We start from the raw sequence: 24,349 nt of genomic DNA on the forward strand, positions 1-24,349 counted from the left end.
AAAAAAGGATAGGAACCTTTCATTCTCTTAATTGCATAGTGATAATAAGCACTATTGACTTGGCGTGATTGCTAATTACAATAGTACTTCCTTTTAAGCATTGGGTAGAGTGGTCTCTATGATCCTTACAGCAGTCCCATGAGATGGAGGTTACGTCCTCTTTACAGATGGGAACACCGAGGTTAGAACGGTGAGGTTGTCTGCCCGTGCTTACACGGGTGGTCAGTAGCCGAAGCAACACCCCCCCCCCTTCCATGTCTGAAGCCATATGTAAGTGGGTAGCCACATTGAAGAGAGAAGGTTTGCTAGTGTCTCTTAACTCATAATTACCTATAATCTAGGTTGCCAGAAAACATGTAATCAAGGTTCCTTCTAGAGCTGGTACCACTTTCACACTCTGGCCAGGACTTTGGTGCACCTGGAACAAACATCAGTATGTGATGAAGATAGGAAGGAAGATACTGGGGCACTGGGGTGGCTCAGTCAGTTAAGTGTCCAGCTTCAGCTCAGGTCCTGGTCTCACAGTTCATGAGTTCCAGCCCTACATCGGGCTCTGTGCTGACAGTTCAGAGGCTAGAGCCTGCTTCAGATTCTGTGTCTCTCCCTCTCTCTCTGTTCCTCCTCTGCTTATGTTCTTTCTCTCTCTCAAAAATAAATAAATAAACATTTTTTTTTTTTTAAAAAGGATAGGAATATATTCACTACAAGAAAGGAACTGGCCGGGGTGTTTTGTTGTTGTTGTCATTGTTGTTTTGGTGGTTGTTATTTTAAATTTATATGAACCTGAGACAAGGAGAAGTGCAGTGATTTCCCAAATACTCAATGTTTTAACTCAGGAAGTACAGTATTTGGTAGCCTCAGAAAAGGAGCTGTTGGTTGTATGTCAGGTTAGATCCCAGAAACGTCCCTGAGGATTTGGGTGTTCTGTTTGTAGTTGAGATCAGACAGCCCAGTTTTCCACCAGGGAATGGGACAGAGGGATGACTGGGGGAAGTCAGCTCGGGGCAGGGGAAGAGTTCAGTCAGTGCCTGGCCCAGGAATGCCACCTTTCGTCCTGTCTGGCCACTTACAGCCTCCTGGCTGGGGGGCCAGGGAGCCCTGGGCTGGAAGGATAAGGCAGAGAGTAGATGAAGGCCCTGCTCCCCCTAAACTCACCCCAGTAAATGTGTCCGTTGTGCGCGAGTGCAGTGAAAGCGCGTACTGTCTCTGCAGTTATGTGTGCCCCCTTGTCCACACCCACTGCCCAAGCAGGGGGCCTCTGGGCAGGTTTATTTTTCTTGGCTGCACTCTCTCCAGTTGCCGAGAAGGTTCCAGGCCCTCACTGGACATGGTTTCTGACATCCAGCCCTTCTTCCTCCAGTGGGTTTCCTCCCTGTATACCTCAGGAACTGGTTTGTTCCCTTCTGGACTCCCTCCTCTACCGCCCCCTTTCTTCCTAACTAACTCTCTTGCTTACAGGGATTCCTTCCAGACAGCTCCATCTGCTCGCCCAACTTTGATCTTGCCTCTCCCCTCTCCAGCTCTCCCCACTTTTCCTAAAGTGCCTGCTCACTTCATTCACTCACTCGCTGAGTAAACAGTTACTGAGACCTGCTGCATGCCAGACCCTGGGCCTGCCCTGGGACCCCAAAGATGAACTGGAGATGAGCCCAGCCCCAGGGGGGACAACCAGCCTCATCACAGAGAACTGCAATTGCCCTGGGCTGCGAGCATTGCCACTGAGCCTGGTACAGGACTCCCAGAGGAGCCTGGGTTCCTTCAGCCCTGCCCAGGACCACCTGGGACCTGCAGGGCCCGGGTGGTGATACAGTTTAGGAAGCCTGGCTTGTCGCTTAGCAACTGGCTCCACCCCTTTCCCTCCCTGAACCCTGGAGCTGGGCCCAGGGGGAATGAATGGGGAAGAAGGGCCCATGCTGAGGAGGCCCCAGCTAGCAGAGCTGCTGGCAGCACTTTCCCTTTGAAGGTTACCCCAGCTCTGAGGGTCATCCTGGGCTAAGTCTAACTATAAATACCGCGCTTCCTGAAGGGATTACCTGGGCTCCCCTTCCCCTGTCTGCACCCTTCCCTGGCTGGGCTGATCCTTCTTCTGGGGACTGCTGTTCTTTCTGACCTATTAACCCCTCCGCCAGGTGCCATACTTGAGCCCCATCTTACCAGTCCCCAGCTTCCCAGCTGTGACTACCAGGATGGGAGGGGAAAAGGAGAGATTCAAGTCTGCATCCTGGCCAAAGGGCCCTTGCAGCCCAAGATGTTGGGACAGAGAGATCCTTGTCCCTGCCTTCTCCTTCTGCCTGGAGCCTGCCTCATCTCTCACACCGGCCAAAGCAAGCCCAGACTTGTCACATAATCAGTACTCCTGGGGAGGACACTGTTGGCCTCATCCCTGGAGTTCGGGGCCTGGGGATGGAGCTTGGTAACCGAGTGTGGAAATAGAGCTTGGGGATTGTCGAAGGTATAAATAGGGCCGTCTCCTGGCTTGGGCGGACTGACTGTCCTGGGAAATCTCTGGTTCCCTTGGCTGGCCTCAGACTTGGTGTCACATCCCAGTGGCTCTGTTGTACCAATCCCCAAGGCCACAATAAGAACCTCTTGAGGTATGATATCAAGAAGCAAAGGGCCTAGCTTCTCCTGAAAGCAGACCTTTCCCCTGCCTGCCCACAGCTGCTCTCAGCCGTGATTCCTCCATCAGGCTCCCCACCCTGTTCACTGGGTGTTCATCAGCTCCCATTTTCAACTCGGTAGACACTTGCTGAGACCCTGCACCAGGCCAGGCATGCTGTGAGGCCCTGGGGTGTTCAGAGGGAAGCAGCTGGGGCCTGTCCTCCTTCTGTAGGTTCTCGAGAATCCCCTCTTTGGCGTCGTCCTTCTGAATTAAGCAGGGCAAAGCAGGTGGTGGGCGTGCACAAACGCTCATGAGCTCGGAGACCCAGCAGCTCCAGGCAAACTGGAAAGGACCTTTAGTGTTCTCTCCCACTCTTTTCAGTGCCCTCTCTTGGGGGTGGTATCGCCAGACACCATTCATTATCCAGGCCAGACCACAGCGTCCACCGTCATTATCCTCCTCCGACCCAGACATTGTGCCCTGCTGCTCTCCTCCCTCTTTGCTCCAAACCGGCCCTCAGCAGCAGCTTCGGGGGTGATCCGCTGAACTAACTTATGTGATGGTGCCATTCCCACTCCTGTTTTGCTGTGTTTACAAGTGGAATCAAGTAGGTACTTGATTCCCAACCGCTCTGATTCTGATTCAGTGGGTCTGAGGTTGGGCCCTGGAGTCTGCCTTTCTAACCAGCACCTGAGAAGATCCTAACACAGGCGGTACGTTGGACAGTCCTTTGAGATTCCAGCTTTGCCTCTGTACGCAGCAACCCACGCTCTCTGCTCAGTCACAGATACCTTCTGCTGTTCCCGTGCACTGTAATCACAGAAACCCACAGCTTTCACGGGTGTTTGGACCTCCCCGTGCAGGTGTGCACCTATACTACAGAATGGTCTTTTGTTGTTTCTTAAATCTCCCTTCTGTCCACTTCATTAAGGATAAGGACCGTTTCTTTGACTCCGTCTTTGATCTGGCACTTATTTAGGACAGGTAGAGACAGAAGTACAAGCCACCAGATGGTCCCATTGCGGAAACCAGCAGCTCCCGCCCGGCCCCTAGACAGAATTGCCCAGAGTCACCAATAACGGAAATCCTAGAGGCTGTGGCCCTTGGGCTTTCCAGCTTCTCACCCGCCCCCCGCCCCCCTCCCCCCCCCCCCCCCCCCCCCCCGCCAAAGCCCCTCACTCAACTTCCCAGACTCTTCCTACTTTTCTGTGGCTGCTCCCTGGAACTTTACATACCTTTTTTCTTTGTTAACACCTTCCACTGTATTATTATTACCAAACTCATAAATGCCTGTTGTGGAAGACTTGGAAGATAGAAGCAAAAAAAATTTCTTTTTCATTATGCCAATCAGCTAGAACTACTGTTAACATTTTGGTGTAAATCCTTCCATTCTTTTTAATATACATAATTTCTCATACTCTTTTTTAGAAGCAAAAGCTGGAGCATAGAGCACTTGCTGTTCTGTAAACTTTTTTCGCTGTTTTGTGGACACTTCTCCACATTACTCAGCATCACAGAGTGGCTGCTACAGAATGCGCAGGTTTTCTTTAGCCTTTCTCCTGCTGGCGTGAATTGAGCTTGTTTTGAACTTTCCCTGTTTAAAACTGTGTCGAGTGAAACGGCTCCGTGGATAAACCTTCGCCACACACTTGTAATTATTTTCTTAGCATACATTCTTAGAAACCAAATATCTGAGCCAAAAGGAGGCACATTTTTGAGTTTTTTGGTACCATACCAAATGCCCTCCAGAAAGTTTATACCAATTTGTGTAGCATATGAGAGTGTTCACACCCTGTCTACTGCCCAATGTTTTTGACTCAACTGACTATAAAACATCGTGTTTTTTTTTAAGTAACTGAAATTAAAAATACTCATCATCAATTTGCTTTTATGTTTGGGTTAAAAGCTTCCTTTTAGGTTTTTGTCTGTATCTTTGCCTAAATTTATAAGCGTCAGATTGTAGGGATCCAGACATTTTGGCATGTCTCTTACCCATGCTTGCCTTGGGCCTGGAGAATTTTGCTGGGTATTTTTAAGCTGTATTTGACTCACTGTTGAAGGGAGCCAGCACCTGGCCCAGAGGTGCTGTGGCTGCCCCCTACTGGCTCCAAAGTGCCATGACAGATGCAAAGGCAACTATTGGCTCCTGCTGTCCTGCATCAACGCTCCCTGTTCCCACCATCACCCCCTACCCCATTCTCATATTTTCTAGTGTTTTCAGCCTGAAAGAACCAACGTACAAGGTGAGGAATTTTTAAATCGTTGCAGCCCAGATGACTGCAGGTGCTATTAACAGTTGCAGATGCGCACTTGCATTGTCCATCTGCGGTGGGTCTATGATAGTTGGAAAGCATTCTGCTGCCTGTGTGCAGGGGAGGGGACTCTGAAAGCCAGGTATGTGAGCAAAGCATCCCTCAGGTGACGACTTTGAAAGGGGACGCCACGGGGCTATTTTTATTTTAAGGAGACAGTGAGAGGCATGTGTACACGGTAATACTTCAGGTGTCCTGGTATCACCAGTCCAGCAAACTCAGTTGTCGGGAAAAGAGCCAAAACCTGACCATTTGATGGGGGGGGGGGGGGGCGGGGGGAAGGGCATCTGAGCGGGAACAACAGATGTCCTGGAGCCTAGTCACTTTCTTCTTTAGGAAGCCGCTTTCTTAGAACCAGATGCTCTCGATTTTGAAAGTACTGAAAAGCTTTCTCAACCCTTGGCAGATTAGGAGCTCGTTAGCTGGACCTGACCTGGACCCATAGGAGCCACAGGTAGATGGAGACCAGTAAGGAGTGACATCTGGCAAAGAGGAAGGAGATAGGAAAATTGTAAAAATTGGCTCAAGAAGTTAAAAAGACAATCATGTCACCAAGTAGAGGGTCAGAAGTCCCACACCCCAGAGGTCCCACACCCCAGGGTGTCACTGCATGACTGTGAATCCTGGTTGATCAAAGTTCTTGCTAAAGGACTAGAGAGAGAAGGGGTCAGAAATCATGAAGCAGAGCTATTTCTTTGATCCAGGCTAAAACAACTCTGGGCCAAACTTCCACAAATAATGTTTGGACAAAACTGTAACCTGTCTCTCCAGTGCCTCCTTTCTCTTTCACACTTAAGCCTCGGATTGATCCGGTTTTGATGTCTGTGGCTGGTGTGAGGTAGGGATTCTGTCTCATCGTTTCCTGTATGGAGAACCTGTAGTCCTAACACCGTTTATCAGTAGTTCATTGTAAAGAAAAATCACCTGCATTTCTCCTCTACTCACGTAGAGTACTTCTTTTTTTTTTTTTTTTTAATGTTTTTTTTTTTTTAATTTTTTTTTTTCCACGTTTATTTATTTTTGGGACAGAGAGAGACAGAGCATGAACGGGGGAGGGGCAGAGAGAGAGGGAGACACAGAATCGGAAACAGGCTCCAGGCTCTGAGCCATCAGCCCAGAGCCCGACGCGGGGCTCGAACTCACGGACCGTGAGATCGTGACCTGGCTGAAGTCGGACGCTTAACCGACTGCGCCACCCAGGCGCCCCACGTAGAGTACTTCTGATGCCAGTTTTGTGGGTGTTTTTCCCACACCAAGAAATTCTCCAGTTCTCTGTGGACACCAACTCACGTCCTACTGTTCTATTCAATTGTGACACTACCCAGAGTTGGTGCAGACCTCACAGGATGAGGGATCAATCCCACAAGACTGCCCCCAGCTTCAGTAAGTAGTGGGTCCCCAGGTTACCCACAACTTATGCCCAACTTGACTGCAAATCAGAGGTTCCCATGACCCTCTCCCTGTGTTCAAGAATTTGCTAGAGCGGCTCACAGGACCCAGGAAAACAGTTTACTTAGTACTGCTGATTTATTACAAAGGACATTTTAAAGGATACAACTGAATAAACAGATAGAGATACATGAGGGGAGGTCGGGAAATGTCCTGAGCATAGGAACTTTTGTTGCAGACTTGGGGTCTACCATGCTTCCAGCACATGGATGTGTTTACCAGTCTGGAAGCTCTCCAAACCCCATACTTTTGGGGGTTTTGCGGAGGCTTCATCACAGGTGTGGCCAATTATTAACTCAATTTATAGCCCCTCTCCCCTCACCGGAGAATGTGGAAGCAGGGCTTCAAGTTCCAAGCTTTTCATGGAGCTTACCAAGAGCTGCCTCATTAGAACAAAAGACACTTGTATTACCCAGGAAATTCTAAGGGATTTAGGAGCTCTATATCAGACATTCCTGTCACTCAGGACATTATAAAGGTTTTGGAGCTGTATATTAGGAGCCAGGTGAAAGACCAAATATTATCAGAAACCAGGAGCAGAAAGCAATATATAGATTTATTTCACATCCATCTTACACACACACCCCATCTGCAATGTTCCTTCTCATTTTAATCATGTTTCTGTATATGCCTGGGTCTATTTCTGGGCTCTCTATTCTATCCTGTTGGCCCATTTGTCTGTCCCTGTTCCAGTCCTGCACCCACTATAGTTTTATAATTAGTGTTGGTAATGGTAGTGCAGGTTCTCACCTCAGTCTACTCTAGCGGTGGCTTTGTTTTTCTATATAAACTTTAGAATCAGCTTGCCAAGTTCCTTTGGGGCGGGGGTGGGGGGGTGGGGGAACCCCTCCCAGTTAGGAATTCCCAGTGAGGAATTTCCTCCAGTTTAGAGGAAAATGGACATTTTTATGATCTCTTTGAATATTGTTTCATCCCCATTCTTCCTGTTGTATCCTTCTGGAAATTCTGATTTAAAATATTAGACCATGGGGGCATGTGTGTGGCTCAGTCAGTTAAGTATCCGACTTTGGCTCAGGTCATGATCTCACAGTCCGTGAGTTCAAGCCCAGCATCCAGCCCTGTGCTGACAGCTCGGAGCCTGGAGCCTGCATTGGATTCTGTGTCTCCCTCTCTCTCTGCCCTTCCCTCACTCATGCTCTATTTCTCTCTCAAAAATAAGTGGACCTTAAAAAAAATTTTTTTTAATATTTAAAAATAAATGTTAGACCATGTAAATTTCAAGTATTATGTTTTTCAGTTCTAGAAGTCCTGTATGGTTCTTTTAATTTCCTCTTGGTCATTCTTTTTTTTAAATTTTTTTTTTCAACGTTTATTTATTTTTGGGACAGAGAGAGACAGAGCATGAACGGGGGAGGGGCAGAGAGAGAGGGAGACACAGAATCGGAAACAGGCTCCAGGCTCTGAGCCATCAGCCCAGAGCCCGACGCGGGGCTCGAACTCACGGACCGCAAGATCGTGACCTGGCTGAAGTCGGACGCTTAACCGACTGCGCCACCCAGGCGCCCCTTGGTCATTCTTTATAATCTCTTTTTCCCTGTTCATATTTTTAAGACTCATTTATTTATTTATTTATTTTGAGAGAGACGGGGAGCATGAGTTGGGGGGCAGGGTCGGGGGGGGGCAGGCAGAGAGAGAGGCACAATCCCAAGCAGGTTCCCCACGGTCAGTGCAGAGCCTGAAGCAGGGCTCGAACTCTTGGAACTGTGAGATCATGACCTGAGCCGAAATCAAGAGTCAGACGCTTAACCAACTGAGTCACCCATGCGTCTCAAGACTCACTTATTTCTTAAACTTGGTATTTCATAATCTGTGTCTGATAAATCCCATATCTGAAATCTTTGTCCATCTGATTCTCCCATCTACTGTTTGTGCTAACACGGCTAATATTGCCTTGTTGTCTTGTATGTTGTGAGTTTTAAAAATGACACAACAAAAACAACTATGACCTTGTCATTTATTTTCCTTGGACCTTTATCCTGGGAATTCTTTGAGGCCTGGCTTAAAGTTGTTTTCCCACAAAGGATTTGCATTTCCTTCTGCTAACCCAGGAGCACTTTAAAGTAAATGTCTGGCTTTCAGAGTTTTCTGTCTGTGCTGGTAGCTGGTAGCCGGCAAACCCGCAGGAGGGCCGTTTGTGGATTCAGTCTGACCTGAGGTGGAATCCTCACTCTGTCACTTACTGTGTGACCTCAGGCAAGTCATTTGATCTCTCTGCCTGTCCCATCATCTGTGAAATAGCTATGAACACCTAGCGCCTAAGGCTATTGTGAAGCTGAACCAGGATAATATATATAAATACAGTACTCGCATGGGGTTCTTTCACACAATTGGTAGGGAATGGATGGCATGGTCGTCCCCCGAGGAGCCCTCTCCTGCCCCAGCCCGAGGGGGTGGCCTGGGGGCAGACCCCAGCTCTGGTTCTGTGCCTCGCCTGTAGGATCTGAGTTTTATCGAGGGAGCTGAGTGATTGAGACCTTCTTCCTATGGATTATTCTGCCTTCAGCTTTGAGATGACTGAGCCTCCCAAAGCCTCTGAGAGATGGTTCTGCCCACAGTCTTGACTTGTTTTGGAAGTCACTTGGGGCTAGGTAACAAGAAAAATGACACTTAACAGAATTGTTTTCTTCTTCAGATGCTGCAGGGGGATTTTTGGTTGGTTGGTTATGGTTTTTTTAAAAAAAATACGCTTTTTGTAACTGTATGCTAGAACATTAATAACAAGACATTGCAGTTTATCATTTTTAATCATGGGAGTATATGTTGACAGTATTTAAGTGTAACGTAAAGTATATTGGCATAAGCAACTGTTAGGTCCTTTCCATAACAACGAATATAAAAACGAAATTTAATAATATGCACGCAACTGTGTTGAGAAAAATGGGGAAAAGGAAATACATTTAGGTGTCCACAGTGGTTATTTCTGAATAGTGGAAGTCTTGAGTAATTTTTTTCCCCAGCGGCAGCAGGGTACAGACGGCAGTGAGAGGGTGGCCTTGGCGATCAGAAAGCCTTGTGTTGGCCGCCTGGGTGACTCAGTCGGTTAAATGTCCGACTCTTAATTTCAGCTCAGGTCCTGATCTCACGGTTGTGGGATAGAGCCCCACGTAAGGCTCCATGGAGCCTGTGTGGGATTCTCTCTCTCTTTCTCCCTCTCCCCTCCCCCTCCCTATTTGTGTGCACACACACGTGTGCTCTCTCTCTCCAAAAAATTAAAAAAATAAATTTAAAAAAACCGAAAGTTTTGTGTTAAATCGGTATTTGTGTGGCCTCAGGCAGACGATAGGCTCTCTGGGTCTTTTCCCCCTCTGCTGGGTTTTGAGGATCAGATGAACAGTGGGACTAAAGGGCCTGCCCTGTGATCTGGCACAAACTGGCTCCATAAATGAGAGCAGTTTTTATTATCACACATCAACATTCTTTACAGATTTTTTAAAATTCCAAACATGTACTCCTTTATAATCAAAGGGTACAGTTACTGAAAACAACAATAGCAGGCACTGTATGTTCTGCTGACAAAAATAGTTTACATCCCCAGGTTGGGCGTGTGCGGTTTCCAGACTCTTCCCTGATGGTGGGAAAGGGCCCTGGTGCTCAGGAGCCACTGCTGGGGAGGGTTGGCAGATTGCTGACGGGTGAGGGGTGGGCGAGAGGGCTGGCCGCAGCCTGGCTTTGGAGGTGCTCAGCCTGTCCCTTCTGTCCTGCCCAGGGCGCAACGAGCCCCTGAAGAAAGAGCGGCTGAAGTGGAAGAGTGACTACCCCATGACCGACGGGCAGCTGCGGAGCAAACGGGACGAGTTCTGGGACACAGCACCTGCCTTCGAGGGCCGCAAGGAGATCTGGGACGCCCTCAAGGCCGCCGCCTATGCAGCCGAGGCCAATGACCATGAGCTGGCTCAGGCCATCCTGGACGGAGCCAGCATCACCCTGCCTCATGGTGAGCGAGCAGGGCCGGGCTTTATCCCCGCTGGAGTGGGGGCCACCAGGCTGCTCAGGGTGGAGGAGAGCCGGTGGCCAGCCACACATTGGGAGTTTTTCTCCGAGCTTCTAGGTGGCCAGGGTGGCTATTTGCTTGTCCAGTCAGGCAACCCTTACTGAGCATGGGTCCCTGTTTGTCTAATGAAGAGGTAGAAAGGCACCAGCAAACCTCAAAGCAGTGTGATGGGAGCAAGATAGAGTTGCTCAGGTACTTCGGGATCTCAGAACATCTGAGGTACTAACCTTCTGTGTTGGGCATTATTATGTGCTCGGTACTGAGCGAGAAGCTTCTACTGTATTATCTCATTTAAGTTCCTAACAGTCTTATGGAACCATGTAAAGTAGAGGGTACCAGTGGAGTCACAGACGTGGGTTTTAACAAATGTCTCTGTTTCTAGTAGTGTGCTCCTGAGAAGGGAGCTTCTCAAATTTAAAGTCTCAGGAACTTATAACTATGAAGGGGGATACCCACCTAATAGAATGGTTGTTAGGACTCAGAAAGATACACGGAACATCCTTTAGTCCAGTCCCAGCACTCATTAGGTGCTCAAGGCACGGTAAATATATTACGACGTGCAATACATAGTCCAGGAAGGAAACTGGGGCCCACCAAGGTATAAGCCATGAAGAGCAGACCTGTGCTTTTTCATTCCCCCTTGTAACCCCGGCACCCAGCACATACACGCAGGGGAGAGTTGTTGAATGAGAACATGGCAAGTGATGCAGTTTGCCAGAATTGAGCAAGCTAGTACCTGGTAGAGCCCGAAGGCCAGCCCACATCTTCCCGAGTGTACCTTGAACTCCTCCCATCTGTATGTCCAAGGGACACTTGGCTGTAGGGGAGGGTTCGGGGACTGTGGGGTGGCCATGACAGGTGTACTAGTTTGCTTGGGCTGCTACAACAGAATACCACAGATTGGATAGCTTATTAAACAACAGAAATTCATGTCTCACCGTTCTGGAGGCCGGGAAGCCCAAGATCTAGGTGCCAGCTGATGTGAGTTTTGGTGAGGGCCTTCTTCTTGGCTTGTAGATGGCCATCTGCTTGCTATGTCCTCACGTGGTGGGGAGAGAGCATGCCTGAGTGTCTCTTATAAAGCTACTAATCCTGTTGGATCAGTGCGCCACTGTATGACTTCATTCAACCTTAATTACTCCCAGATAGGCTCCCATCCTCAGATACAGTAGCATTGGGTGTTAGGGCTTCGACATAGGAAGTTTGGGGTTCCCCGGCAGACTCTGATTGCCCTGCTTTTCCCACAGGCACCCTCTGTGAATGCTACGACGAGCTGGGCAATCGCTACCAGCTGCCCATCTACTGCCTGTCGCCACCTGTGAACCTGCTGCTGGAGCACACTGAGGAGGAGAGCCTGGAGCCCCCCGAGCCCACACCCAGCGTGCGCCGCGAGTTCCCATTAAAGGTGCGCCTCTCCACAGGCAAGGACGTGAGGCTCAGCGCCAGCCTGCCCGACACGGTGGGGCAGCTCAAGAGGCAACTGCACACCCAGGAGGGCATCGAGCCGTCCTGGCAGCGGTGGTTCTTCTCTGGGAAGCTGCTCACAGACCGCACGCGACTCCAGGAAACCAAGATCCAGAAAGATTTTGTCATCCAGGTCATCATCAACCAGCCCCCACCACCCCAGGACTGATGAGCCCACGGACCCTGGGAGGAGAGGCCGAGGAGGCCTCCGCGGGGCTGAGAGGCCTCCCGGCTGGGCACCAGGTCCCCCCACCCTGCTGCTGCCTCCAAGTGCTGTTACTTTCCTCAAGGGCGCCTCCCGCCGGATGGCTGCTGGGCAAGCTGTGAAGGGACCCTGCCTCCCAGGGGCACCGTGGGCCACCAGCGCCCCACACCCAGGAAGCAGTGCTGCCTCACACAGGCTTTGCCAACCTTGTCAGAGGAAGGGCAAACTGGGGTGTACCACCCTGCCTCTCTCCCGCAGCAGGTTCGAGCCACAAGGGCCAGCCCGGAGGCGCCTGGAGCCCAGATCTGTCGTCTGGTGCTGCCGGCTGTGCTCACTCCGGTTTTCTGCTCAGGGTCTGAAGCAGCTGCTGTCCCCTTCCCCTGCCCCCACTCCCTGACTCTGCCCTGGGCCCGGTGCCAATCCCCTGGAGGGGAGGGGATGGCTTGTGAGCCCCAGGGGCAGGGAGCCCGAGGCCGGCCTCTGCCTCTCCCTGCCCCCCGGCACAATTGGCAGAGATGGGGCAGGCTGGTGGCCGGAAGGCTGTGCTGTCGTGGCAGGGGTCTGCACAGGGCCATCTCCTGGCTGTAACCCAAGCGGTGGGGGGTCTGCAGCCTGGTCATGGCCCATAACAGGTCCCTGTGTACAGACATATCTGCATATTTATCAATAAAGCCTTTTGCTCCTTCCTTCTCTCTTGCCTAGCTTTGACTCCAGTTCTCTGGCAGCTCCGTGGAGCCCCGGAGCCAGTTCTGGTGTGGGAGCAGGTGGGTGTAAGGCCTCCCCGGCTGCTCTGTCCACAGCAGAGACTGCAGGAGCCTCGAATCACTAGTGTTCCAGGCCCTGTGTTCTCACGGGTCCTTGGGAAAAACCACTTCACTGCCGAGCCCACTCTGCTTATCTTTAAAGTAGAGACAATGCCGCCTGCCTCGCCTCTTCTTCAGTTGCTGGGAGGATTAAATGGGATAATGGATGTGAAAGTGCTTTGGAAGCAGAGGCAGCATCTCAGGAAGGTGGCGTTAGTAATCCGCGGGTCTGCTCCCGTGGCACACGGGAGGGTGCCGGCTGCCCGCCCCAGCCCCTCGGCCAGCCCCCCAGGACTGAGGTGTGTGCGAAAATCCTAGGGCTGCTGCACTGCGCCCTCGGCAATGGGAAAGAAAAATCTCTGACCAGTTTAGGTTATGAGCATGTTGTCAGCTTGCCAGCAAGGGAACCAGAGAGGAAAAGCAGCCAGTGCCTGTCCTTCCTTCAGGAAAAGTGTGCGTCTAGTCGGAGGGGGACCTTTGATCAGGTGGCTTAGCTAAGGGCAAGCCGCTTGAGCGTTACAGAACTGGTGGCGTCTGTGGCTCACTGGCAGGTTAATCCTGGGTCAGGACGACCCGGGGCTCACTCCCACAGTTCTAGGTATGGAGCTGAGCAAGTTCAGGTCTGCTTTTTCTCCACTGACAGTTCTCCTTCTCAGCAAGCATGGCTGGACCTCGGTCAGGGTGGCCTGATGAAACTGGGAGGAAATGGTGTCCTCGTCAACTGGGCTTGGCACTGTACTCTGGCCCTTTTCGGGTGGCTTCCTGAAACCCCTCTTGAAGCAAGACTTTTTCAGTTTTGCAGAGGCCTCCTGAGACAGACAGATGGGTCAAGGTTTGTCCGAAGCTAATGGACATGCAGCCACGTACAGTGATGTCTCGCTAGGGGGCGCTGTGGGGCCCCAAAGAGGCAAAGGCCTGCTTGAGCTGCAGGCGAAGGGGGAGGCATCTGCTCTCACTCCTGCCCATCGCCTTGACACTCCAGCCCAGACATAACAGAGTTTGCCTCACCCCAGGGCAAGCAGGGTCTGTTCCCGGGACAGCTGGGGACACAGGCCTGTATTGGGTCCGCACCGTTGGCTTTCAGTTGCCCTCACTGGTACTGGCTGGGCAGTTTCCAGGCATCCAGCAGGTGGCACTGCCATCAAGGTTAGGGGCAAGCCAGCGGGTTCTTTGTGCCTCCCAGCTGTCCTGGCTAAGGCTCAGCTCTACCCAAGCACTTAGGACAGAGGCTGGGCAGGCTCCTTCCTGCAGCCCCGCTCTTGGGGTGCTGGGCCCTTCAGCTCTAATAGGCAAGGGGGTGGGGGGGGTGGGCAAACTGTCCCTGCCTCCCCCAGCTCCCTGGGGCTGCCCGGGGTGAAGGTGACAGGTGGGGGAGGCAGGTGGAGAATTGGGCCGGTGAGCTCATGGCAAAGGCGCCCAGCGGGGTGGGGGTGGGTACCCTGGCTTATAAAGCCCCTGAGGCCCTGTGGCTTGCAGAGGCTGGTTATAGACGGCACCATGGAGGGCTCTGAGGAGGGCTCTGAGGCGGTGAAGAGGGCCACAGCGCTTATCGAGGAGCGGCTGGCACAGGAGGAGGAGAATGAGGTACAGGCACAGGTGTGGGGACCCAAGGGGTTCTAAGGAGATCCAGCTCTACTGTCAAGGGCCACCACATCTGTAGTGGGAAGGAGGGCAGGTGTCCCCAGCGGCCCAATGGCTCCACTCCAGCCTCAGTGGGCTCCCGGTGGAGGAGGTTGCTAGCCGTGGGTGACTGAGGCTTCAACCCCAAGAACTGAGAGACCGCAGGGTGGGCGAGCCACGCGGGGTTCCCGAGACCCTGCCACACACCTAGGCCTCGAGGAGGTGGTCCGGGCTGCACAGAGCGGGACAGCTGAGATGCTGTCTGGGAGTGTGGGAGTGTGGGGCCTGGAGATCTCCCACAGCTGCTGGGTGGGAGGCTGGGATGGGAGAGACTCCAGCGTTTGGTCCCTACAGAATAGAGACTGGGAGCAGAGTGAGGAAGGGTGCTGGGAAAGGAAGCACGGGTTTTCCCAGGAATACCAGCCCCACCTGGGGAGGCCTGTGGAGCATGTGGCTCTGGGCAATTCCATTTTCTCTGGGATAAAGAAATTGGGGGGGGGGGGCAGGGAGGAGGGTGCAGGCTTGTCTCCTCTTCATTCTATTTAAACTAATTCTCGACTTAAGAGTGCTCTGCCAAGTGCCAGGTGCTGGGAGGAATAAGAGAATCAGTGAGGCCAGCCCCTGCCTCCTTACCAAGCCCACATTGATTTTAGCCAACATCCATCAGGCGCACAGTCCACTAAGAAACAGGCAGTTAGGGAGCCTGAGTGGCTCATGCTGCTTAGGTGTCTGACTTGATCCCAGCTCGGGTCTTGATTTCAGGGGTGTGAGTTCAAGCCCCGTGTTGAGCTCCACGCTGGGCAGGGAGCCTACTTTAAAAAAAAGAAACAGGGGCGCCTGGGTGGCGCAGTCGGTTAAGCGTCCGACTTCAGCCAGGTCACGATCTCGCGGTCCGTGAGTTCGAGCCCCGCGTCGGGCTCTGGGCTGATGGCTCAGAGCCTGGAGCCTGTTTCCGACTCTGTGTCTCCCTCTCTCTCTGCCCCTCCCCCGTTCATGCTCTGTCTCTCTCTGTCCCAAAAATAAATAAACGTTGAAAAAAAAAATTAAAAAAAAAAAAAAAAAGAAACAGGCAGAGTGTAGACACGGTGAAATAGGGGTGTTCAGTCAGAAGCGAAAGAGCACAAAAGGTGGGTGAGTCGTTCTGACCATGGGTGTTCAAGAACTCTTAGGGGCAGGATGGCATTTGAGTGGGGCCTTCAAGGCTCATCAGCAGAGATCAGGAGGGGAGGAAATTCAGGCTTAGGAAAAGACAGGCACTGAAGCTCAGGTGAGTGACAGTGGGACTGTCCTGAGAAAGTCTGGTAGTAGGAAGGGGTTAAGACTGGGCACAAACCAGAGGGGGCCCTGGGAAAGATATTTATTCTTTGGGCAGTGGGGAGCCACTAAGTGTTGCTGAGGGAGGGCAAGTGGCACCATCTGACCTATTTTAGGAAGGCAGCTCTGACAGCCTGAGAAGGACATGTTGGAGGGGAAAGACTGGCCCTAACAGGAATGGGAGGGAGGAGACCAATCAGTTCAGAGGTAGGCTTGGTTCAAAACAGGAGCGACTGAAGGGGGGTGAGGAAGAGGGAAGGACCAGGACTCTGCTGGAAGAAGAGATGAGACGAGGGGCAATGGTGGCAAGTTTGTGGGGGAAGGGCTTGGGCTAAACCCACTGCCGAGTCTTGGCTGGGGCACCCCTGGATCTCCAGGAATGCCGCTTCTCCCCCGGCGCCAGGCAGGTGAGTCATGCCATTTCTGGAGGGCTGCCGCTGGACACAGAGACCTTCAGCAAGGGGACACGGAGCAGCCTTCGTCCATTCATTCACCCAACAAATATAGCAGCAGGCTGTCAGGACACTGGGCACCCACAGAGCCCGCCTTCCCACCAAGTGCCTCCTACGTGCCAGGCACCATGCTGAGCACTGTCCAGGCTTTCTTTCATTTGATCTGTAAAACCATCTATGAAGTAAGGTAGGAGTTTGTTCTGTTGTATTTCACCAACCAGCATCCAATTCAATAAACATTTACTGAGCACTTACTCTATGTCAGCCCACAAAGACATCTGAAGCAAGGGACTGTAGAGTCGGGGTAAGGCAAGGGTGAGCATGGGAGTCCGTTGTTGTTCCCGCCAGGCCCCAGCCCAGCAAGGTCCTCAGAGGGGAGCCTCTGTGCAGTCTGCACCCCTTTCTTGGCGTGGGAGGAGAAGGAGAGCCCGGGAGGCTGTGGCTGGGGCTCTGTTGTGGGAAGCATATCGGGTCATGTCATCACTGAGGACTTCGGGGTGGACAGAGTTGCTGAGCCCACCTGTCATCATCCACTTGCTTATTCATTCATTTATCCTCCAAACATTCACCGAGTACCTGCTATATGCTAGGCCCTGTCACAGGGACTAGGGTTACCAAGATGATTCAGACCCAAGCCCACCCTCTTGACAGTGGGACCCGGCCAGACCCCACCAGTAGTAGCCGCAGCCCGAGGTCATCCCTCGTTCCTGGAAGAAGATACAGTGTTTCAGGGGAGGCCGGCGCCGGGACACCTCAAACTATGTAAAGCCAACGCGGAAAGGAGAAGCCAGGGGGCACCAGGACCTCCCCAATGAAGAGCTGGGAAATCAGTGCCCAAAACCGCTCTTGAGGAGTACAATACCGGAGCTCAGTGGCAAATGCAAAAGGCAGCTGAGAGCTCTGTGAGGGTGGCCATTCCTCCCCATCTGGACTCAGCATCCTCCAACCTGGGCGAATGTTCCCGGCACACAGGCCTTCAGAGATAGCGGTACAGCACTTCACAAAAAGTGGTTTCCTTGAAAACAAGAGGAGGCCATGAGAAAGTGGTCCAGGCAAGTCAAAGATACAAATGGTGAGGAGACTTGGCAGGAGTTTCACCCCTATAATTACAATGAGAATAAGGTTAATGCTAAGAGTCCCTTTAAAGTGAAAGCTAGTGAAAAGTGAAGGTGTAACTCCCATCCCTCAGACTCCCTGAGAACAGCAGGTTTCCAGCTCCAGGATATCATGAAGTGGTAAAATCTGAGAAAAAAAAAAAAAAAAGTTGGTATCTAACAGAGAGTTACCAAAATTTTTTATTGGTATGTGAATCTATTTAAAAAATAACTATCAACTCTTACCACAATTATTTCATCAATGTGAAAATTTTAATTTTTTAATGTTTATTTTTAAGAGAGAGAGAGCGAGTGCCTGTGGGGGAGGGGCAGACGGAGCCGGGTACAGAGGATCCGAAGCAGGCTCTGTGCTGGCAGCAGAGAGCCCCAGGTGGGGCTTGAACTCAAGAACCATTAGATCACCACCTGAGCTAAAGTCAGACGCTCAATCAACTGAGCCACCCAGGCACCCCCACAGTGAATTTTTAATGCCAGCAAAGTAAAATCACCATCATCTCAGTGCTTTAAAAACTGAATATATTTAATTTCATGAAAACTCATTCCAGTAACCCTTAAACTTGTTTTGCTGAGGACCCACAACCATCAGGAGACAGGTGTTTGAGCTGAGGTTGGGGTCAGGGTTGGGTTGGGGAGTTATGGGGAGCTCTGCTCTGGCCTGCGGCTCTCCAGTCAGGAGTGGGGCATGGAAGGGATCTGGGGTCACACAGGAGGAGGTCCGTAGGGTGCCCTTGGAGTGGGTTGGGAGAGAGGCTCCCTGCCTCCCTGGCCTGCTGAGGGCAGGTCCTGGAGCATGTCCTCTCCTTGGCTCACCAGAAACTCCTAGGAAAGGCCCAGCAGAAGCTGCCCATGGACATGCTGGTGTTGGAGGATGAGAAGCACCACGGGGCTCCGAGTCTGGCCTTACAAAAGGTTAAGGTAAGTGTCAGGAGAACCCAACCTCTGTGCTTAGGGGACAGGACAGGCAGTTAGGGCTTTGCTGCTCCTAGTGTGGTATGAGAACCAGCATCTCAGCACCCCTGGGAGCATGTTAGCAATGAAGAATCTTAGCCCCACCCCAGACCTGCTGAGTCAGAATCTGCATGTGTACAAGATCCCAGGGAATTTATTTTGGAAGCCCCAAGTTATTGAGTGGCCCTACCGCAGGCACCATGCAGGTGTTAAGGGGCTCAGGGAGACTGCGTGTGCGGATTGGAGAGATCTCCGTGCTCATAAGAGAAAAACGGTTTCCCAAGCAGTATTGTGGAGGATGATCCCATAGGATGCTTGTCGGAAGGACATCAACCAAGCCATACTAGAATTTACCTCTGGGAGAGAAGGGCTTTCTCTTCATACCTCTTATGTTTCTGTATTTCTTTTTAATATTAATCATGTATTACTTTTATCATAAAACACACACACACACACACACACACACACACACACACACACAAATGAAACTGCATGGAAGGAAAGCTGAGGATTCATACTCCGCTCAGAAGGCCTGGGCTAAGGATTGCCTCTGAGATTCTCTCATCCTACCCTTCACCTACGTGAAGCCTTGAAGCTGGTAGCTCTTACGCAGTCCCCTCAAGTCTCCCCTTGTCCCCTGATCTGAGCCATCTGTGTCCCTGTCTCATCTGCTTCTTCTAGTCCTGGATTCTTTCTCCCTTGAGAAGCTCTCCCCATCCTCCTCCCCCAGCTCAGCTCAGGGTCCCCAAGCCCCCAGCATGGGGGTTGATGAACCCCCCTCCATGCAGGGTCAAGAGCGTGTGCGCAAGACATCACTAGACCTTCGGCGGGAGATCATCGATGTGGGTGGGATCCAGAACCTCATCGAGCTGCGGAAAAAACGCAAGCAGAAAAAGCGGGAAGCACTGACTGCCCCCCAGGAGCCACCTCCAGAGCCTGAGGAGATCGTAAGGGTCCTGGGGCGGGGGGAAACACCTGTGTTGTCAGGGGTGGGGTGGGGGTGGGCAGGGGATCTCTGATCACTACAGAGCAGCCCTCCATGACTAGATTCATGCCTTCCAGACTGGACCTGTGGACGAGGAGACATTCCTGAAAGCGGCAGTGGAGGGGAAAATGAAGGTCATTGAGAAATTCCTGGCCGATGGGGGTTCCCCGGACACCTGTGATCAGGTGATAGTCCTACCTGCACCTGTGCCTGCCTCCCTTTCAGAGCTGCCACCCCCACCCCTCCCACTTGTGGACCTGTTTGAGAACAGGCATTGGGTGTCCTTTAGAAAGGGGTCTTTAGAAGATTTGGGATGCCCTCTTGCCCGTGTGGGAACTTATCTAAATCTTTAGGCCCTTTTCAAGTTGAACCACCTCCAAGGAAACAAATGTCAGGTGGTCCTTTAGGGAAGAAAGAGGAATAGAGTTAAATTTAAAAAGACAAAACGAAGAATTTGAGGCTCAAATCCCATCTGTATGGGACCTTAGCTATGAGACCATTGCTAGGTTCATTACCTCTCCATGCCTAAGTTTCCTTCCCTATAAAATGGCCTATTTCCCTCAGAGCATGTCATGGGGATCAAACAGAATATTAATGCCTTAATAAGTCATTACTGGATGAAGGAAAAAACTATAAAGCACATACTAGGAAATGATATTATTTTTGTGTTGCATTATATAATATGCTTCCCTTTAAAAATTATTTTTATTTTATTGTGGAATACATATAGCATGAAATGGCCATTTTAATTTTTTTTAATGTTTATTTTTTAGAGAGAGAGAGACAGAGCATGCACGGGGGAAGGGCAGAGAGAGAGAGGGAGACACAGAATCTGAAGTAGGCTACAGACTCGGAGCTGTCAGCACAGAGCCCGACACAGGGCTCGAACTCACGAGATGTGAGATCATGACCTGAGCCGAAGTCAGACGCTTAACTGACTGAGTCACCCAAGCGCCCCCATTTTAGCCATTTTAAGTGCACAATTCAGAGGCATTAATTACATCCACCATGTTGTGCAATCATCACAACAATTTTCAAAACATTTCCATCATCCATCACACTTCGTTTTGTTTTCCCTGAAAACTGCCTCTTTCACACTTGGTACGGTGCTCTTTCACACACATATCCCAGGATTAAGCAAATTTATGGTCACTCCCTTCAGCCTGTATCATTGTGGGCTTAGACTGCATGGCCTTTCCATTCTTTAGACTCTGGAATCTGAATCCTCTGGGTCCATCCAAGCACCTCCTGTCCCTGAGCACTGTACCAGGTGCTGAGGCGGGGGGAGGGGGGTTTGCAAAAAAGGGAAGACCAGGGTTGAGGGTAGAGGGAGACTGGTGTATAGCCAGATCTTTAGACTATGGAAAGATATGCCCCATGGCTTGAGTGTTTCAAAAGATCAAAGCAAACTGCTGAAACTCGTTCCTTCTTTGGATCAGTCATTTGTGTGCACCTGCTCATTCCGGCCCTGGGCTAGGCACTGAGGAGAAGCAGAGTCTAGTAAGGCTTGGCTTGCCTTTCAACACCCTCTCACCATGGAAGGTTCTCTGGGTCACCCAAGGCACAGCTCTGGCCCAGAGGTTTCAAGATGATGGCACTTGAGTTGCCTTGCCTCTTGAAGGAGTAGCAAGAATTCATCAAGCACTCACAGGAAGTGAGGGCAAAATAGGCATTCCTGGCAGAGGGAACAGCCTGTGCCAAGGCCCAGCGTGACATGCTTGGGAGAGGGCACATTGAGAAGGTCAGAGTTCCCAGGGCATTAGAGGGCTCCACAGCTGGTCTAGATAGAACATGAAAGAGCTGGCAGGACATGGAAGATAGGGGGACCGAGCATAGGGGTCAGAATCGAACAGGGTTAAGTCCTGGGTCTTAGCCTGGGGCCAGAGATCAGGCCCTGACAGTCTCTCTGGGGACAGTTCCGCCGGACAGCATTGCATCGAGCTTCCCTGGAAGGCCACATGGAGATCCTGGAGAAGCTTCTGGAGAGTGGGGCTACTGTGGACTTCCAGGATCGGGTGAGCTATAGAGCAGGTATGGGCGGGAGGTAGGAGGTAGGCCCAGCACCAACAGACCCCCTCTTCCCGTAAACCTGTGCCAACCTGGAAGACACTCATGCTTCCTCAGGGGCCAGGCCTCATCTCTAGCAGATTGTATGACCTGGGGCCACCCTTCATTAATTTGGCATGGACCTGAGGGTTCTCCTGCTCTGCTTGGTCCATAGCCCAGGCATAGGCATGCCCCAGCCCCTTCCCTGCCCTCTTTCCCTCGATTCCTCCCACCCTCTTGGCTGGGGTCCTTTCCGCTAGGCTCCTTTCTTCCCTAAAGCCCCATCTTTCCCTTCTAGCTGGACTGCACGGCCATGCATTGGGCCTGCCGTGGGGGCCACTTGGAGGTGGTAAAACTCCTGCAAAGCCGAGGAGGAGACACCAACATAAGAGATAAGGTGGGGCAATAATGCTCACAGATATTAGGGTAGCTGGAGGGGGAGGGCAAGAAGCAGAGAACAGAAAAGCCCAGTAGGGCAGGAGGGTAGTGAGCTGGTCTGGTTTCTAGAGTGGCTGCAGAGCCCAGGGAGGGGTCCTTGCCATCAACTGTAGGTCCTTGGGGACCACCATCTGGGGATGGGAGCAGAAGGGCAGGAGAGAAGAGAAGAAATCCACTATCGGGGGGCTTTGGGATCACTCAAAAGATGCAGGATGTGTTCATCCATGCAATTCTTTATCATCCTTTATTTATCTGTCCATCCATCCATTCATTTATTCATCTGTTCACCCACCATTTTTCTGTTTATTCATTCCTTTGTGTATATCCTTGAACAAGTGACAGATAGGTTCAAGACAGCCTCTGAGCCTATGTTATTATCTGTCAAATGTTTTACAAAATTATTATATAATTAGACGTGAAAGTGTATGTAAATTATTTATTCAGCATAAGGCTGATGTTTTGTAAGCTTCTGCCATGCCTAATACATGGTCATCCCTCAGTAAATGGCATCTAGTATAATTATTTATTTTTTTTAACAATTTGGAGCATCTTTTTTTTTTTTTTTAAGTTTATTTATTTTGAGAGAGAGAGCCAGGAAGGGGCAGAGAGAGAGAGGGAGAGAGAGATTCCCAAGCAGACTCCACACCATCAGGACAGAGCCCAACGCAGGGCTCCATCCCACAAACCGTGAGATCATGACCTGAGCTGAAATCAAGAGTCAGATGCTCAACCCACTGAGCCACCCAGGTGACCCTAAGATTTTTTTAAAGTAATCTCTGTACTCAACATTGGGCTCAAACCTACAACCCCGAGATCAGGAGTTGCATGCTCTACCGACTGAGCCACCCAAGTACCCCACATCTATTATAATTATTAAAAGAAGGGCAGAGGAGTAAGCAGTTGCTCACAGCTGGGTGAGAGAGGAACCATAGAAGGCTTCCCAGAGAAGGCGGCATGAAATACTTCAGAGTTAAACCATTGGATAAGATGGTGGAAACTGTAGCATTCCCAGCCCCTCCAGGGCTCAGGCCTTGACACTACGACTCAGGGAAGGGACTAGGCTGGAATTAGGACAGCCTCCCTTCCCAGAGGCACCACAGTCCAGGCTCCTTAAGCTAGCAGTTCCTGTTTCCTCCCCACCCAGCTGCTGAGTACCCCCCTGCATGTGGCAGTCCGGACGGGGCAGGTGGAGATTGTGCAGCACTTTCTGTCCCTGGGCATGGACATCAATGCCAAAGACAGAGTGAGTGTCCAGCTTCCCTTCTGCTCAGCCACCCCAAGGGTGTGCAGGCAGCCTGAGGGCTCCCACACGCCCCCATGGGCCACACTGAGTATCACACTGGCTCTAGGAAGGGGACAGTGCCCTGCACGATGCTGTGAGGCTCAACCGCTACAAAATCATCAAATTGCTGCTTCTGCATGGGGCTGACATGATGACCAAGAACCTGGTAAGTTCATTCCTTCCCAGATTCAGTAATCAGTGTGCATGACTCCCCCAGGCTCTGTGCCAAGAACTTGGAGGAAATACAGAGCCAAGCAAGACTCAGCCTGCCCTTGGAGCACCCTCACAGTGGAAGGTCTCTTTGGGCCCCTGGAGATTTGAGGACCACCCACCTTCCCAACTCGCTCTTACGCTTGTCTCTGTCTAGAGTGCAAGTGCAGAGAAACGGCCAGGAGGGGCAGTAAGAGGACTTCCCAAAGCCCCCTCCCAAAAGATGCAAGGAAGTCCTAATGTCCAGGCCCAGGGAGGCCAAAATCATGGAGGGACAGAGCTAGAAGGAACCTAACTAAGCACTTGGTTGGCGCAACCACTGCTAGCACACTGTGTTGGCCTGGCGGGCCTGGAGTTCTCCGAGGGTTCTATATCCCCTAGCCCAAGCTCTTCTTTGGGGCCCAGTGCAATAGCAAAAGAGGGGGGAATGGGAAGGTCCCCCTGCCTCAAGAAAGGCTAAGGAGATAATGGGAAAGTCAGGACGATGTGGGGAGGAAGTAGATGAGGGCTTCTCAACCACAACATTATTGGTAAGTGGGGCTGGATAATTCCTTGTTGTGGGGACTGTCCTGCGTATTGGAGGCTTTTAAAGCAGCATCCCTGACCTCTGTGCACCATATGCCAGTAGTTTCCGCTCCCCTGATGGTGACAACCAAAGCCACCTCTAGACACTGCCAAGTGCGTCCAGTTGGAAGCCCCGGTTTAGATGAGGGCGCCTCCTGGTACAAACTTCTGAACAGTGACGGCATCTCCTCTTGGTTCCCCCAGGCAGGAAAGACCCCCACGGACCTGGTGCAGCTGTGGCAGGCTGACACCCGGCAGGCTCTGGAGCACCCAGAGCCAGGGGCAGAGCAGAACGGGTTGGAGGGTCCTGCTGAGAGTGTGCAGGAGACCCCCCAGCCTGTGCCAGCCCAGTGAACACCTGCCCCTGGCACCCGGGCTGTCCCTTGGGTACAGCCAGAGGATCACAGTAATGGCCCCCAGAGCTGACAACCCTGCCATCCTTCTGCATACGACCCGGGCACCCACAAGCTACCGCAATTAAAAAAAAAAAAAAAAAAAAAGTCGTTTTTGCTATTTGTGATGTTTGTT

The 24,349-nt window shown here is 51.4% G+C and overlaps 2 protein-coding genes across 2 annotated transcripts in view; both read left to right on the forward strand.

Moving 5' to 3' along the window:
* The window catches only part of UBTD1 (ubiquitin domain containing 1), a 52,394-nt gene extending 39,664 nt beyond the window's left edge, over positions 1-12,730 (forward strand). Inside the window, exons 2-3 of the mRNA XM_047073242.1 lie at positions 10,091-10,318; positions 11,623-12,730. Of these exons, the coding sequence (XP_046929198.1) occupies positions 10,091-10,318; positions 11,623-12,008 (614 nt within the window). The 3' untranslated portion in view covers positions 12,009-12,730. The remainder of the gene's footprint in view (positions 1-10,090; positions 10,319-11,622) is intronic.
* A 1,505-nt stretch (positions 12,731-14,235) lies between these two features.
* On the forward strand, positions 14,236-24,288 carry ANKRD2 (ankyrin repeat domain 2). The gene is given in 10 exon segments (XM_047073243.1): positions 14,236-14,328; positions 14,330-14,431; positions 18,162-18,263; positions 19,085-19,243; positions 19,359-19,466; positions 21,198-21,296; positions 21,626-21,724; positions 22,910-23,008; positions 23,115-23,213; positions 24,026-24,288. Coding segments are annotated over 10 exon segments (1,095 nt in total). The 5' UTR covers positions 14,236-14,250; the 3' UTR covers positions 24,176-24,288.
* The last annotated feature ends 61 nt before the right edge of the window (positions 24,289-24,349 follow it).

Source organism: Lynx rufus, unplaced genomic scaffold (assembly GCF_022079265.1).
Source record: "Lynx rufus isolate CCGP_SWC_20201006 ecotype Redwood Valley unplaced genomic scaffold, mLynRuf1.p SCAF_11, whole genome shotgun sequence".
In the NCBI taxonomy this organism is placed as follows: Eukaryota; Metazoa; Chordata; class Mammalia; order Carnivora; family Felidae; genus Lynx; species Lynx rufus.